The 15,350-nt window shown below is 39.4% G+C and overlaps 1 protein-coding gene across 1 annotated transcript in view; it reads left to right on the top strand.

The window, feature by feature from the left end:
* The window catches only part of SLC27A6 (solute carrier family 27 member 6), a gene marked incomplete at both ends in the record, with an annotated part of 41,526 nt that extends 33,486 nt beyond the window's left edge, over positions 1–8,040 (top strand). Inside the window, 4 exons of the mRNA XM_080637115.1 lie at positions 609–807; positions 1,438–1,535; positions 6,076–6,206; positions 7,864–8,040. Coding sequence (XP_080493241.1) covers positions 609–807; positions 1,438–1,535; positions 6,076–6,206; positions 7,864–8,040 — 605 coding nt within the window. The remainder of the gene's footprint in view (positions 1–608; positions 808–1,437; positions 1,536–6,075; positions 6,207–7,863) is intronic.
* Positions 8,041–15,350: the final 7,310 nt, after the last annotated feature.

The raw sequence follows: 15,350 nt of genomic DNA, 5'->3' as shown, positions 1-15,350 counted from the left end.
TTATGAAGTTCATACTATTCCACTTCCAGCAAATTAATATCCAGATACTCTACATGCATAACAGAAAAACAATGAGGCTGTATCACATCAATGAAAGGTCTTAAGGCTTGTTCTCAGAACTTCAGAAAGGAAACTACACAGGCATTTAGTGCCTGGGTTGAATACCTGTTTTTTATTAACACTGTTTTTTCAGTAGGATGAAGTTCAGACTCAGCACTCTAAATTCAGTGAGGTGTGGGAAGTGGGACGTAATATTAATATGAAGGGTGCACTTTGAGAGGTTAGTAAACCTACTAGTGAACTTATAATTGATAGATGACATTTCTGGGAGAACAATGATGAGTCATCAGGAAGAAATATAAAAGACTAGGAATTTGAGTAGACAATATGGTACTGTGTCTGTATGGTCACCTTGCATGTAGAGGTGACTACAGGAACTGTAAAGCAGTAGAAAAAGTTAGTTGTTATTTTTGGGTCTTATCTACGGAACCCTGCTGTACTTGGTTCCTGGTCTTGTAAAATCATTAGTACCAAATTAATATTAATGTAAAGTACAGGAAATGTGCAATGATATCCCAGGTTTACATCCTTTCAACTTCTCTGTATAGGTGAGGCCGGTCTTCTCATTTCCAAAGTCAATGCGAAGAACCCCTTCTTTGGTTATGCTGGCAATAAGAGACACACAGAAAAGAAATTACTCTGTGAGGTATTTAAGAAGGGAGATCTTTATTTTAATACAGGAGATCTAATGGTTCAAGATCATGAGAATTTTCTTTATTTTTGGGACAGAATTGGAGATACCTTCAGGTATAATCATTGTTTCTTTTCACATTTCTTGACTAAAAAAAAAAAAAAATGGACATGCAGAATATAATAATACTATTCTATTTGTTTTCAGCCTGAAGTGTTCAGTTTATTATTTATTTTTTATTTATTTATTATTGTGATGTAGTTTGTAATGATCTTATAGTGGATATTAGGGGCTTAATTTTTAAAAAAGTGTTCCTGTAGAGCTGGATAGCTCATTTCCAGAATGTTTTGTAGGAATTAACTCTTTGAACAGTCTTTCCAATCAGCATAGTAACAAGTGATGGTTTTGCTGTGAGCAATGAAGTTGGACACTGAAGTGGAAAAAAGTTATCAAATACGGAAGACTGGTCACATTTTACATGTTTAGATACACATCAAAATTTTGAAAACTATTATATCAGATTATGATCAGCTTTCATTGTGATTTATAGTAATAGCTAATATCCAGTACCATTTGAATTGCAAGTCTTTCGGTGGTCAGATCAACATACCTGTGTGATAAGTGGGAACAAATTTGAGGTGGTGTTAGTCTGAAAGGAATGGAGTTCCTACTAAAGGTAATGTTTTTTTCAAGAAGAGGTGTCCATATGCTTTCATGGGGCTAAATTATTTTCTAATGTGTTTTAGATGGAAAGGGGAGAATGTTGCAACTACAGAAGTTTCTGATATCATTGTAATGTTGGACTTCATACAAGAAGCAAATGTGTATGGTGTATCTGTGCCAGGTAAAAGCTTCAGCTGTATGTTTCAATTCTCCTGCGTTACTTGTTAAACCTCATAACTCTTTTATTTCATGTTTTAAACCTAACAAAAATGTACATAGAGATACTGAAAATACCACCAGATTGTGAACGAGCCAATGAATCATGCATTTTTATGTGCATGCAGTAATGTGTATTTTTTAAAAGTAACCTTACATGAATATGAGAAGATGTGGAGATGTGGTGCCTGGGAACATGGTTTAGTGGTGGACTTGCCAGTGCTGGGTTAATGGTTGGACTCAATGATCTTAAAGGTCTTTCCAGCCCAAAATATTCTATAGTTACATAATGTAACTTAAAGTTTAAAGATTTATTAAATTCACAACCATGGAAAATCCACACATCCATGTGTCAAAATAAAATGTCAACAAGGTCAGAGTTGTAGGCAAAGTAACTCTAAGGGAAAGTGTATGATGACATTCTTCTGTATTATTTTACCTTCCACTTATCCTCATAAAAAATCTGTAAACAGATATATTACAAAACCAAGGACAAGGTCAAAAAGAAAATGAAGAAAAATAAGGTTAATTTTCATGAGAACATCTGAGCTTGATTCCCATTCATCACACAGTATCACAGTATCACAGTATGTTAGAGATTGGAAGGGACCTCAAAAGATCATCTAGTCCAATCCCCCTGCCAGAGCAGGAACACCTAGATAAGATTACTCAGGAATGTGTCCAGGCGGGTTTTGAATGTCTCCAGAGAAGGAGACTCCACAACCCCCCTGGGCAGCCTGTTCCAGTGTTCTGTCACCCTCACTGAGAAGAAGTTTCTTCTCAAGTTTAAGTGGAACCTCTTGTGTTCCAGTTTATACCCATTATCCCTTGTCTTATCATAGTTTGCCATTGAGAAGAGCCTGGCTCCATCCTCATGACACTCCCCCTTTATATATTTATATACACTAATAAGGTCCCCCCTCAGTCTCCTCTTCTCCAAACTATAGAGACCCAGCTCCCTCAGCCTTTCCTCATAAGGGAGATGATGCTCCACTCCCTTCATCATCTTAGTCGCCCTGCGCTGGACTCTCTCCAGCAGGTCCCTGTCCTTCTTGAACTGAGGGGCCCAGAACTGGACACAATATTCCAGATGCGGTCTCACCAGGGCCGAGTAGAGGGGAAGGAGGACCTCTCTCGACCTACTGACCACCCCCCTTCTAATACACCCCAGGATGCCATTGGCCTTCTTGGCCACAAGGGCACAGTGTTGGCTCATGGTCATCCTGCCGTCCACTAGGACCCCCAGGTCCCTCTCCCCTACACTACTCTCTAACAGGTCGTTCCCCAACCTATACTGGAACCTGGGGTTTGTTTCTGCCCAGATGCAGGACTCTACACTTTCCCTTGTTATATTTCATCAAGTTTCTCCCTGCCCAACTCTCCAGCCTGTCCAGGTCCCGCTGGATGGCAGCACAGCCTTCTGGCGTGTCAGCCACTCCTCCCAGCTTAGTGTCATCAGCAAACTTGCTGACAGTACACTCAATTCCCTCATCTAAATCATTGATGAATATATTAAATAATACTGGTCCCAATACTGACCCTTGAGGCACTCCACTAGATACAGGCCTCCAACTGGACTCCGCCCCATAGACTACAACTCTCTGGCTTCTGTCCTTCAGCCAGTTTGCAGTCCATCTCACTACCTGATCATCCAGGCCACACTTCCTCAATTTAGCTATGAGGATGCTGTGGGAGACTGTGTCAAATGCTTTGCTGAAGTCAAGGTAGACCACATCCACCGCTCTGCCATCATCCATCCACAATGTTATTTCCTCATAAAAGGCTATGAGGTTGGTCAAGCATGACTTCCCCTTGGTAAAGCCATGTTGACTGCCCCTCATAACCCTCTTATCCTTGACATGCCTTAAGATGGCATCAAGGATAAGGTGTTCCATCACTTTCCCAGGGATGGAGGTGAGGCTGACCGGTCTATAGTTACCCGGGTCCTCCTTCTTGCCCTTTTTGAAGACTGGAGTGACATTTGCTTTCCTCCAGTCCTCAGGCACCTCTCCCGTTTCCCAAGACTTCATGCTAAATCTTTTCCTAAAATGTTTATTATATCTGTCTAGGTTAAAGACAAGTTTCTTTACAGGAGTCTGTATAGTGCTATGCTTTACATGAGTAGCTAAACCAGTGTTGATAACTTACCAATGCTTGGCTATCACTAAAAAAAAACTTGAACAGTATTAAGGCTTTCTCCCTGCAGCGAGTATGCTGGGGCGGGCAAGAAATCAGGGGCAGATGTAGATAGGACATTGGGCCCAAACTAACGAAGGGGATATTCCATATCAGATGATGCCATGCTCAATTGTAAAAGCCCGGGGAAAGGAAGAGGATAAGATGTTTGTGTCTGCCTGACAATGCAAAATAACTAAGGAAGTCCTGGTTTTGGTTTGCTTCTGCACGTAACTTTTGCTTTATCTATTAAACTGCCACTATCTTGATACATCAGTCTTATTTTCCTTCTATTCTCTTGCCATTCCATAAGAGAAGGGAGTGAGTGAGAAGCTGGCTGGATGCAGGCTGAACCCACCACAAAATTATAAGAGTTTAAAATGTGAAAAAGGTATCACCTCTAATTTAAAGCCACACAATAAGAAAGATCATAATAAAGAAGACTGATTGAAAATCAGACACGAAAATATGAGAGCTTCTCATTTCCTATACAAGTCTTACCTGCAGATTCCTACCCTGTTAATGTGACTGTCTTGATATGCAGTTAAACACACACAAACCAAGTTCCTTACAGACTTTGTAGCATTAGCAAAAAACAAAACAAAACAAAACAAAACCCAAACCTATATATATATAGAAAGCAGACAAAAGATAACATTGGCAGAATGTCTCTGTCATTATTACTAGCTGATGGTTAAAGTGTGCAGCTTGATTGCTGAAGTTCATTGCTTCTATGTTTTTCTGATTTTGATCTTTCCCATTGTCCTGGGTTCAGCAGCAGCAGTCAGTTTTTCTCCTTCTTAGTAGCTGGTGCAGTGCTGTGGTTTTGACTTTCGGCCTGGGAATAATACTGATAAAGCCAGTGTTTTCAGTTGCTGGTCAGAATGTTTACTCTGACCAAGGACTTTGTGAGTCTCATGCTCTGCCAGGGAGGAGGAGAAGCCCGGAGGAAGCAGGGACAGGACACCTGACCCAAACTAGCCAAAGAGGTATTCCATACCACAGCACGTCATGCCCGGGGATGTAACTGGGAGTTCCCCGGAAGGGCACGCCCTCTTCTCTGTCGGGCTCTTTTCCGGCGGGCGGTATCGTATTCACTTCCCTTGTTATTTCCTTTATCATTATTATTATTGGTGGCAGCAGTAGTGCTTTGTGTTATACCTGAGTTACTGGACTGTTTTTATCTCAACCCGTGGGAGTTACATTCTTTCGATTCTCCTCCCCATCCCTCTTGTGGGGGGGTGTGGGGAGTAGAAACTGCGTGGTTCTAATTTATGGCCTAGGCTTAAACCACGACACCCATAGATCCACAATGCTCTCTCTTTCCACATAAACGAGTAAGAACTTGTAATCTCTCTCTGTGTTAAGGACATTCAGACCCACAGTTTTGAGAGAAGATAATGGCAAGAGAGAAAGGCTAAAATTGAAGAGAAGACATAATTATCTGATCCAGTGTCATGGTTTAGGCCCAGTCGGTAACTCAGAACCATGCAGCTGCTTGCTCACTCCCCCAGCCCTTTCTTCCTCCCCCTGCTCCCAGAGGGATGGGGAGGAGAATAGAAAGAATATAACTCCCACAGGCTGAGATAAGAACAGTCCAGTAACTAAGGTATCACACAAACCACTACTGCTACCACCAATAATAATAATGATAAGAGAAATAACAAGGGAAGAGAATACAACCGCTCACCACCCACCGACCGATACCCAGCTTGATTCAAGCAGTGATCTAGCCCTTCCGGGTAACTGCCTCCAGTATATATGCCAGGCATGACGTGCTGTCGTATGGAATACCACTTTGGTTAGTTTGGGTCAGGTGTCCTGTCTCTGCTTCCTCCCAGCTTCCCCTCCTCCCTGCCAGAGCATGAGACTCACAAAGTCCTTGGTCAGTGTAAACATTACTTAGCAACAACTGAAAACATCGGTGTTATCAGCGCTGTTCCCAGGCTGAAAGTCAAAAACACAGCACTGCACCAGCTACTAAGAAGGAGAAAAATGACTGCTGCTGCACCCAGGATATCCAGGAAAGAGGCTCTGCCCTCTTGTTTCTGAGAGAAGAATGGTGTTGATGTTTTTCACCTTTATTAATATTGAGCATGGGAATCCTAACTCATTTACAGCATTATTGCTTAATCAGTCACTTGAATGATCTCCAAATATATGTAATACCGTATAATATATTAATATAATCTTCTAGCTTTATTAAAACACAGAAGATGATATATGACTGTCATTCTATTGATGCATTACAGTTCTTTTTTGTAAGGTTCATCACCAAAATGTCAACTTCATACATGTTTTAAAATTCTTATCTCACTTTTTCCTCCCAGATCATGAAGGAAAAGCAGGAATGGCCTCTCTTATTCTAAAGCTGAATGCATTGTTGGATTTGGAGCAAATATATAAGCAAGTAGTGACCTATCTACCAAGTTATGCTTGTCCTCTTTTTTTGAGAGTTCAGGTAAGCTGCATTATTGCACAGAACACATGAACTTCTACGCCATCTGAACACAGAGATGTCTAAGTGAGTAACTGAAAGTGCTTGTTCACATATCACTTGATTAGTTTTAGATCTGGTCCTATTTGCTGTCTTCATTAATGGAGCCCTGGGAAAGGAATTACACAAAAAATCAATAAAATTTGCAGATTATGTTAAAATGGGAGGAATTGAGTAAAAATGAGTAAAGACAGAGACAGTACAAAAGGATTAAGGGAGATTAGAAGCATGACCATGGGAAAACAAAAAGATACAGATTAGTAAACTGTGGGAAATTGCATCTGGAAAAAAATCTGAAATCCATTTTATTAACTGGAAATGAGAAAAGAGAGATGTAGAGGTAAAGCAGGAGATACTGATTGTGCACAATAAAATAGTATTTCATTGACATTAGTGACACTAATGACAAAAGCTAAAGCATTTGAAAAGGTACTAGGTAAATTGAAAAGGTGAATTAAAAATGTACTTTGTTATTGTCACCACCATAATCATCAGTCATGCATCTTCATTTCTGGTGTTCTAAAAGCATAATGACAAAGGCAAAAAGAAAAATGGTTTTGAAGGTGCTTATGAAGCAAGCCTCCCAAGTCTGAAGATGAAAAAAAAATAATGGCTATTTGAAAGGAGAAATGATGGAAGTCGGATCAATGGGCCAGTCAGAGGTTGACTAAAATCATGGTAACTTAGTCCAGACTTATTGTTATACAGATGTACAAAAAAGTCTTTATGCTGGCCAAAAGGAATCTGACTCTTGGATGTAGCCTGTATATCAAGTATCTAGAACTTCTATTAGATTTAAATGCCTACATTACAGATGAATTGCTGTTGGTACTGCTGTCGTTAACCAAGAAATAAGGTAGTGGTGGAGGCTCAAAGCAAAAAGACAAAAACCTGTTGTTCTTGTCTGACATTTAATCATACTTTAGAAGTTGTCAGATCTTAGACCAACTAAAGCAGGTAGATGCAATTGCTCTCAATTTCTAGTTTTCAGAGATTGTTTGCACATATATCTAAATATGTAAAAACAGAATAGAAGACAATGGAAAGAGGTCAGAAAGTGTGGCTGAGAAGTGGTAGCGAAGATAAAAGAGTCTCTGTAGAGATGCCTCCCGCTACTTTTTCCAAGGGACACAGTGACACTGAAAAGAAGCTTGAAACATTACAAGATGTATGGTAAAAATCTACCTCTATTGGGACTTGGCTGAATATGAGTATGGTCGATTACATATGTGACTTTTTAAAGCCTTTATTTAAGGTGACAATAATTAGAATTTCCTGAGTTCCACCAGGAAGTTCTTAATAATGACAGTTTTTACTCTCAGATTCTTTACAATGTATAGTTTTATAAGCACACACAAATGAGGAAGCTAGATTGTCCTGGGCAGGCTGCAGCTATACCAGATGAAATGCTACACAGCAATGCAGAAAGCAAAGGGTTGTAAACTTTTTCCACCACATCTTCAGGCTGGTCCGTAGCAGCGCAGAAGTTCTAGTTTTCCAGGATAATGGAAAAGGAATAACAGTATTAACCTTACATCAAGAAAGATTTTCAAAAACAAATGTGAATGTGAGGAAAAAACAAGAAGTTCTACTGAATAATAAATCTTTCTCTCTTCTACAGGATAAAATGGAAATGACTGGAACATTCAAACAACAAAAATTTCGACTGGTGGATGAAGGTTTTAATCCATCTACAATTACTGATCCTCTTTACTTTTTAGATTATTCTAAAAAAGCGTACGTCTTGTTAACCAAAGAAGTACATGAAATGATCTTATCTGGGAAAATAAAACTTTAACCTAATAATAGGTTATTGAGGGACAGTCTATATGAGCTACTGCGTGAGAAAACAGTAACATTAATTACCAATATTTATACATAGTTATCCAGACTAATATTTTATGTACTTGATACTTATGTTCAGATATGTTTTGTATCTTTCCTCTCTTCATCATTGTTGATTATTAATCATTTTTTTACCTATTGAGACCAATTTCTAATTACATAACTGTAGAACATGACTGAAATCTGTTTTGTCTCAATTTTGGAATATAAATGCTGAATCTGATGTTTTTTTCTTAGTACAAAATTAACGTGAATGATATGTGGGATGAAACACAGTAAAAATAAAAAGATTCAACATAAAGATATTGTGACACAAGTTGTTTCGAGAGAGAAAATTTGCCACTATTTTCATGTAGTTTAGATTTATATTTACTTCTGAATATCTATTTTAAGAAACAAAGACTTGACAGTGGTTGGATGAAAACACAACTTTTCCATAGTTTTTTTCTGATAGAACATAAGGTTTAAGAGAGTTATACAGAATAAAGCCCTCAAACCCAAACCTAAGGTTTGTACTAACATCACTGCTGAGAGTTTTTTGTCATAATCCACACTCTTTCATTTGTTAAACTGGCTGTTTGGAGTGTCAAATTCTGAAGACAGTGCAAACTTTTGTTAAATGTTTAGTGGAGGATCAACAATAGCCAGAGAAAATGTGCACATTTAATGGGGAAAATCACTTATATAGCATAAAAAGAATTATTACAGCACTTTATGTATGTCATGCATATTGACTAATGAATAGCTTCTTTGCTCTTATTAATGACTGCCAGATATTATTATTTTATGAGTATAAAATATAGCAGAAATTTTAAAATTCTAAATCATATGTTCTAATACATTGCTTTTTAAAAGTTTTAAAATAAAGTATAAGATTATTTAAACCAAATTCTTTACCATCTCAGTTTAAGTCTGATTGAGTAAAGTCTATTAAGTCTATTTTGTAGACTGTTCTGATACACTACTTGCACAATGTCCTCCTCTAATGGATTGTGATATCAGCATTGACAGTATCATGGAAAGGGTTACTTCAATAAGTCTCTCTTCTGTTACAACTGTGGTGAGAAACCAGGCTCACATAAAAAAGTTGGACGTACCATACTTAAAAAATTTACTGTCTTTTCTTGTTTCTTTCTACTTTGTTCATCTAACAAGACATTAGAACTTCTGTTAACTTTTGATTCTTTGATCATCACTTTCATTGATTTTCCTTAAAAACCCAAGCCAAGGTTTCGGTAAAAAACATACGAAGATTCATAGCTTGCTTGCATTTCTGAATACCATATTCATTATGGGACTTCCAGTATAAGTAAGCAAGTTTGCAATTTTGCAATTTACAAAGCAGCAAGACCAAGCTGTGCTTACACCAACATCATGCTTGGTGGTAGATGTTACTGTAATTGTTAAGTACATGATGGGGAAAGTAGAGCAGTGCTGGGTATGGATGGAAGGGTTCACTATGGTCTAACACTTCCTGAGCTGTCCCACTTTTTCTCTTTCTTTATGTAGTTCCCAAAATGGCTGTGTATGACAAAAAGATAGGTGAAGTGTGCTGATTGTTATTACTTATTCAGGCAGATGGAAGTACCATTGCTCTGTCTGCAAATACTGGCATTTTCCTGTTCAAGAGCTACAGATTTAACAATCAAGTATTTACCATAAAAGTAATCCCAACTTTGCAAGTTATGTTATAATTTTGAGGAAAGGATTGGTTGTTGAAATCAAAACTGGTTTATGCCCATCTTACAATAAGCTTGTGCTGAATATACTTCAGGATCCCCCTTCTTTCATTAGAACATCAAAAATTATGCTGTTTCTATGCCAAATAATACATTTAAAAAAAAATTTAAAAAGCGTACTCTGATATTTACAAACATGTTTAATCTTTCAACAGTTTCTTTTGCTTTAGAACATTTGATACTATTTATGACTAGTGAAAAGATTCTACCTCTTACATGCAACAGAAAAGAGGGGGGGGAGCTATGAAAAACAAGATGAGGAAACAAGTAAATACCTTTCCATGAAGCAGATTGTTTTTGTGTAGAGTGGTTATAGTGGAGAGAGCACTAGAGGTATAAAACTGCAGGTGTGCTAACTTCCATGCTTCGTCCATTACTAGGGCAGCCAGTTGGTGGTTTTGAGCTCTGTGGTATATTTCAGCAGCAGCAGGACTCAGTTCTAACTTGATTGTCTTGAGCAGCCCATAGGTGTTGGTTTCCCAACTGTGACCACCAAAAGTACAGAATTCCGTCTACTCTCCTATATTCCTCAGTGTAATCAAGACAGCCTGGGAGATCTGCCTGGTTTGAAAGGGTGCTCAGAGTCCTGACTAGGATGTTTATGACCTCAAGAAAATAATAAAATCTACAGAATCATAGGCTCCATATTTCCTAAGGGGAAAACTGTATCATTTTCAATCCAGTAGTTTTCTTTCTTTTAGCCAGTAGATTATGTGCCAGCAGATGCATTGAAGCATGTTGCAGCAAAACATCACATTTCCCATGGATATGTGAATTACTGAACTGGCACTGAAGTTGCCCCATTATATACCTGGGAAGTTTAATTTCACATAGTAGGGGTAAAGGAGCAGCTGAGGATGGCTGGGGTGTGAATGGAGAGCTTCACTGCTAACCTTGTATTAAAAAACTGAGATATTAAAACCAATAATTATTTTTTAGATTTAGTGTCTGTGTCTTGAATTTTCCTCTGCAACTGAGGATTGTCAATGATGAAAGAAATGTTTAGTTTTAGGAAATTAGATTGGAATTATCATTTAAGGAAGGTAAATTCCTGCAAGTGTAAACACATATCCACTCTCTTTGTCCTAGTGGTACAGTTCACTGGTACAGTTAATACAGTTAGTCTGGATTAGCTTTCATAAGTCTTCCTCGGAATCCCTAGGAAACAGTAAAAATATATAAGGTTCTTAAGAAGATCATGTCCTGAATTGTGTCCTACTCACCCAAGTCAGGTAGACAAAACATTTCAAGAGATGAAGCATCTGAACTGTACCTCACACTCCCACCAGCATTCCCATGAATGCACATGACACAGAAAATATATTCAGATTTTTGTCTTGTTTGCATTTTTTAAATTAAAAAATACTGGATGGCTATGGGAGGAAAGACAAAAAAGGCACTCCACCTAAAATAAATAAATAAATAAATAAATTCATTTTCAGTGGCCTGGGCCCCCCTCACAATGCAACCACCAAACTGATGTGCTTTCTCACAAACCAGTATTTATAAAACTCATTCATTATTAAGTCAAAACCAATTTCAAGCAGAGAATGACCTTCTGTTCAGAATTTGCTACCTCAAAAAATGCTATTTTCAGTAAAATTAGATGCAAAGACTTATCAGACAGCCAAAGAAAGTTACACATAGAATCATAGAATAGTTAGGGATGGAAAGGACCTTAAGATCATCTAGTTCCAACCCCCCTGCCATGGGCAGGGACACCCCACACTAAACCATGTCACCCAAGGCCTCATCCAACCTGGCCTTGAACACTGCCAAGGATGGAGCATTCACAACCTCCCTGGGCAACCCATTCCAGTGCCTCACCACCCTCACAGGAAAGAATTTCTTCCTTAGATCCAATCTAAACTTCCCCTGTTTAAGTTTTAACCCATTACCCCTTGTCCTGTCGATACAGTCCCTGATGAACAGTCCATCCCCAGCATCCTTGTAGGCCCCCTTCAGATACTGGAAGACTGCTATGAGGTCTCCACGCAGCCTTCTCTTCTCCAGGCTGAACAGCCCTGACCTTCTCAGCCTGTCTCCATACGGGAGGTGCTCCAGTCCCCTGACCATCCTTGTGGCCCTCCTCTGGACTTGTTCCAACAGTTCCAGGTCCTTTTTATGTTGAGGACACCAGAACTGCACACAATACTCCAAGTGAGGTCTCATGAGAGCAGAGTAGAGGGGCAGGATCACCTCCTTCGACCTGCTGGTCACGCTTCTCTTGATGCAGCCCAGGATACAGTTGGCTTTCTGGGCTGCAAGCGCACATTGAAGCCAGCTCATGGTCAGTTTCTCATCCACCAACACCTCCAAGGCCTTCTCCACAGGGCTGCTCTGAATCTCTTCTCTACCCAACCTGTTGCTCTGCCTGGGATTGCTCCGACCCAGGTGTAGGACCTTGCACTTGGCATGGTTAAACTTCGTAAGATTGGCATCAGTCCACCTCACAAGCATGTCAAGGTCCCTCTGGATGGCATTCCTTCCCTCCAGCGTATCCACCTAACCACACAGCTTGGTGTCATCGGTAAACTTGCTGAGGGCACACTCAATCCCACTGTCCATGTCACCGACAAAGATGTTGAACAAGCCCGATCCCAACACCGATCCCTGAGGGACACCACTCGCTACTGGTCTCCAGTCGGACATTGAGCCATTGACCACAACTCTTTGTGTGTGGCCATCCAGACAGTTCTGTACTCACCGAGTGGTCCACCCATCAAATTGATGTCTCTCCAATTTAGAGACAAGGATGTCATGTGGGACAGTGTCGAACGCTTTGCACAAGTCCAGGTAGATGACGTCAACTGCTCTGCCCCTGTCCATCAGTTTCATAGTCCCATCATAGAAGGCCACCAAATTGGTCGGGCAGGATTTCCCCTTAGTGAAGCCATGCTGGCTGTCACCAACCACCTTGTTGTTTTTCATGTGCCTTAGCATGCCTTCCAGGAGAATCTGCTCCAAGATTTTGCCAGGCACAGAGGTGAGACTGACTGGTCTGTAATTCCCCGGGTCATCCATTTTCCCCTTCTTGAAAATGGGGGTTATATTTCCCTTCTTCCAGTCGTCGGGAACTTTACCTGACTGCCATGATTTTTCAAATATGATGGACAGTTGTGGTGTATCAAAGACGGACTCCAGTCCTGGTGAAATCTGAAGACCTTTATTTCACATCTCACATCCCTTTTATAGTCTCCTAAGTACTAAGCAGTAACTTTCCACTCTCTTATTTCCTTATCAACCCAATTCAGCAAAACTACTAAGGGTTACAAAAGATTTACATCATTTGGTCTGTCTTTGAGTTGCACATCCTGCTTTACCTTGCAAACCGTCTGCTTTGTTTCCCTAACCAATCTTTACCCTTCATTGTTCTCTTTACATTCCCAAGGCTTAAGCTGGACCAAGGCATTAACACCTGGTGCTTTCTTTACCGTTCCCAAGGCTTAAGCCGGACCAGGGCAATAACGGCTGGATCCCTTTTGTTACCTATTTCTATCCATCACTCACAGGCAGTGGCTTAGCAACTTCATTTGCCAGATCCTTCAGGACCCGCAGATGGATTTCATCAGGTCCCATGGACTTGTGTACATTCAGGTTCTTAAGATGGTCTTGAACCAGATCCTCTCCTACAGTGGGCCTAGGGTCTTCACTCTTGCAGTCCCTGTGTCTGCCTTCCAAGACTTGGATGGTGTGGTCAGAGCATTTGCCAGTGAAGACCGAGGTAAAGAAGTCATTGAGAACCTCAGCCTCCTCCAAATCCAGGGTAGCCAGTTCTCCTGATAGCTTCTGGAGCAGGCCCACATTGTCCCTAGTCTGTCTTTTATTTGCAATGTACCTATAGAATCCCTTCCTGTTATCTTTCACATCCCTAGCCAAGTTTAATTCTAACTGGGCCTTAGCTTTCCTAACCTGGTCCCTAGCTTCCCGGACAACATCCCTGTATTCTTCCCAGGCTGCCTGTCCCTGCTTCCACCTTTTATAAGCCTCTTAAATAGTACATAAATAGTAGTAGTTTTAGGAATCCATTTAGCATGAAGTATATTATTAACAGTACTATCAGTAACTGAAGCACAGTCTGATAATTCATTTTTCCATAAGGGTAACAGAGGATCATTAGATCCTCTGTGTCCTGGTATTCAGGACATAATACCTTTACATATTATCCATTAATTATACAAATAGATTACATGAGGTAGATGGCAATGCAAGTTTTAAATAAACTAGGTCATTATAAGAGTGAGATGAAATTCCTGTATCACTAAGAAACCCACAAGTTCTCCACAGTCTGAGAGTCCTTTACCAAAATAGTCTTCATTCAGTTTCTCCAAAGACTGCATCAGACAAAGTTCAAATCAAACAGTCTAGAATTGCTTTTGCAATATAACAAAGCAGTCTTCATTGCCAGCTTGCAGCAGGAGATACACTGACCTATTTCCATCTGGAGCTGCTCCTGGCACTGTGAGTTTTACACAGTTTGCATAGTTCCTATTATTACAGAGTCCTGCATTAGAAGTGTGGAGTTTTGCATTATGTCAACTGTACCATACATAGGAATAATTCTTACTTATAAAAAGAACACTTAGACTGGCAAAAACCCACTTTTTGTTACCTCCTTTTCTTCAAGTAACTCATACTGCTATGCTGACAAACCTAATAGTTCTTGCAAGCATGTACAGACTGTGGTACCAGTTTAGGGATGGCTAACTTTGGTAAGTTGTTCTTTGTGGTGGTTCTCAGTTTAGAACTTACTTAACTAAATGGCTCAATTCACTTAAAAACAACACAAAACAAAACCAAAAAACTTTATAACAAATTGAGTATTCAGTACTCAATTATTTGAAGCGTATTTTGCAATAAAGCAGTGAATGCCTTCGATGGGAATTCTAACATGAAAAGAGTTCTGCTCATTCTGTGCAACCCGCTGAGTACAGATAAACACAGTTGTCAGTGTTTTACAGTGCTTACTGTATAGCAAAACATCTCTTTGGTTTTAAAATCTGCTGAAAAAAGCAGATTTGATACAAAAGAAAGATAACTTACTTTGGTACACAGTTCTTTGTCTGGTAAAAATCATTACTCATTGGTTTTTGCCAAGTATTTGTGCATCTTTGTGAAGTGTATGTAGCCAAAATACAATCACTGGTTTCCAAATCAGACAAGTTAATTTAATCTAGTTACATGGAATGTATCTTCAATTGTCAAACTCTGACATCAACACTATTTATGCTAGCAATAATTATTCAGATGGTTATATACATGTGCAGATCTTTACAGTCTTAAAAATGGAAATGTTCATGAGATATTTTCTGATTAAAGTTACTCAACCTGAACAAATTAAAATGTAAAGATTAAAAGGTGCCTGTTTGGGATGATGGACAGCAGAGAAACTAACTGAAGACTGTGAGAGTAATGCTAGCTAGAGTGTTACTTGTGATTCAATGAAAACAGGTTGTTGTGATTAGCACAATTTCCATTCAATTTTCTTTTTATTCTTCCTTTCTCATTCATTCTTTTCTCCTTG

This window comes from Psittacula echo (genome assembly GCF_963264785.1).
Source record: "Psittacula echo genome assembly, chromosome: Z".
Lineage (NCBI taxonomy): Eukaryota > Metazoa > Chordata > Aves > Psittaciformes > Psittacidae > Psittacula > Psittacula echo.
This window is presented reverse-complemented; position numbering and strand designations above follow the sequence as displayed.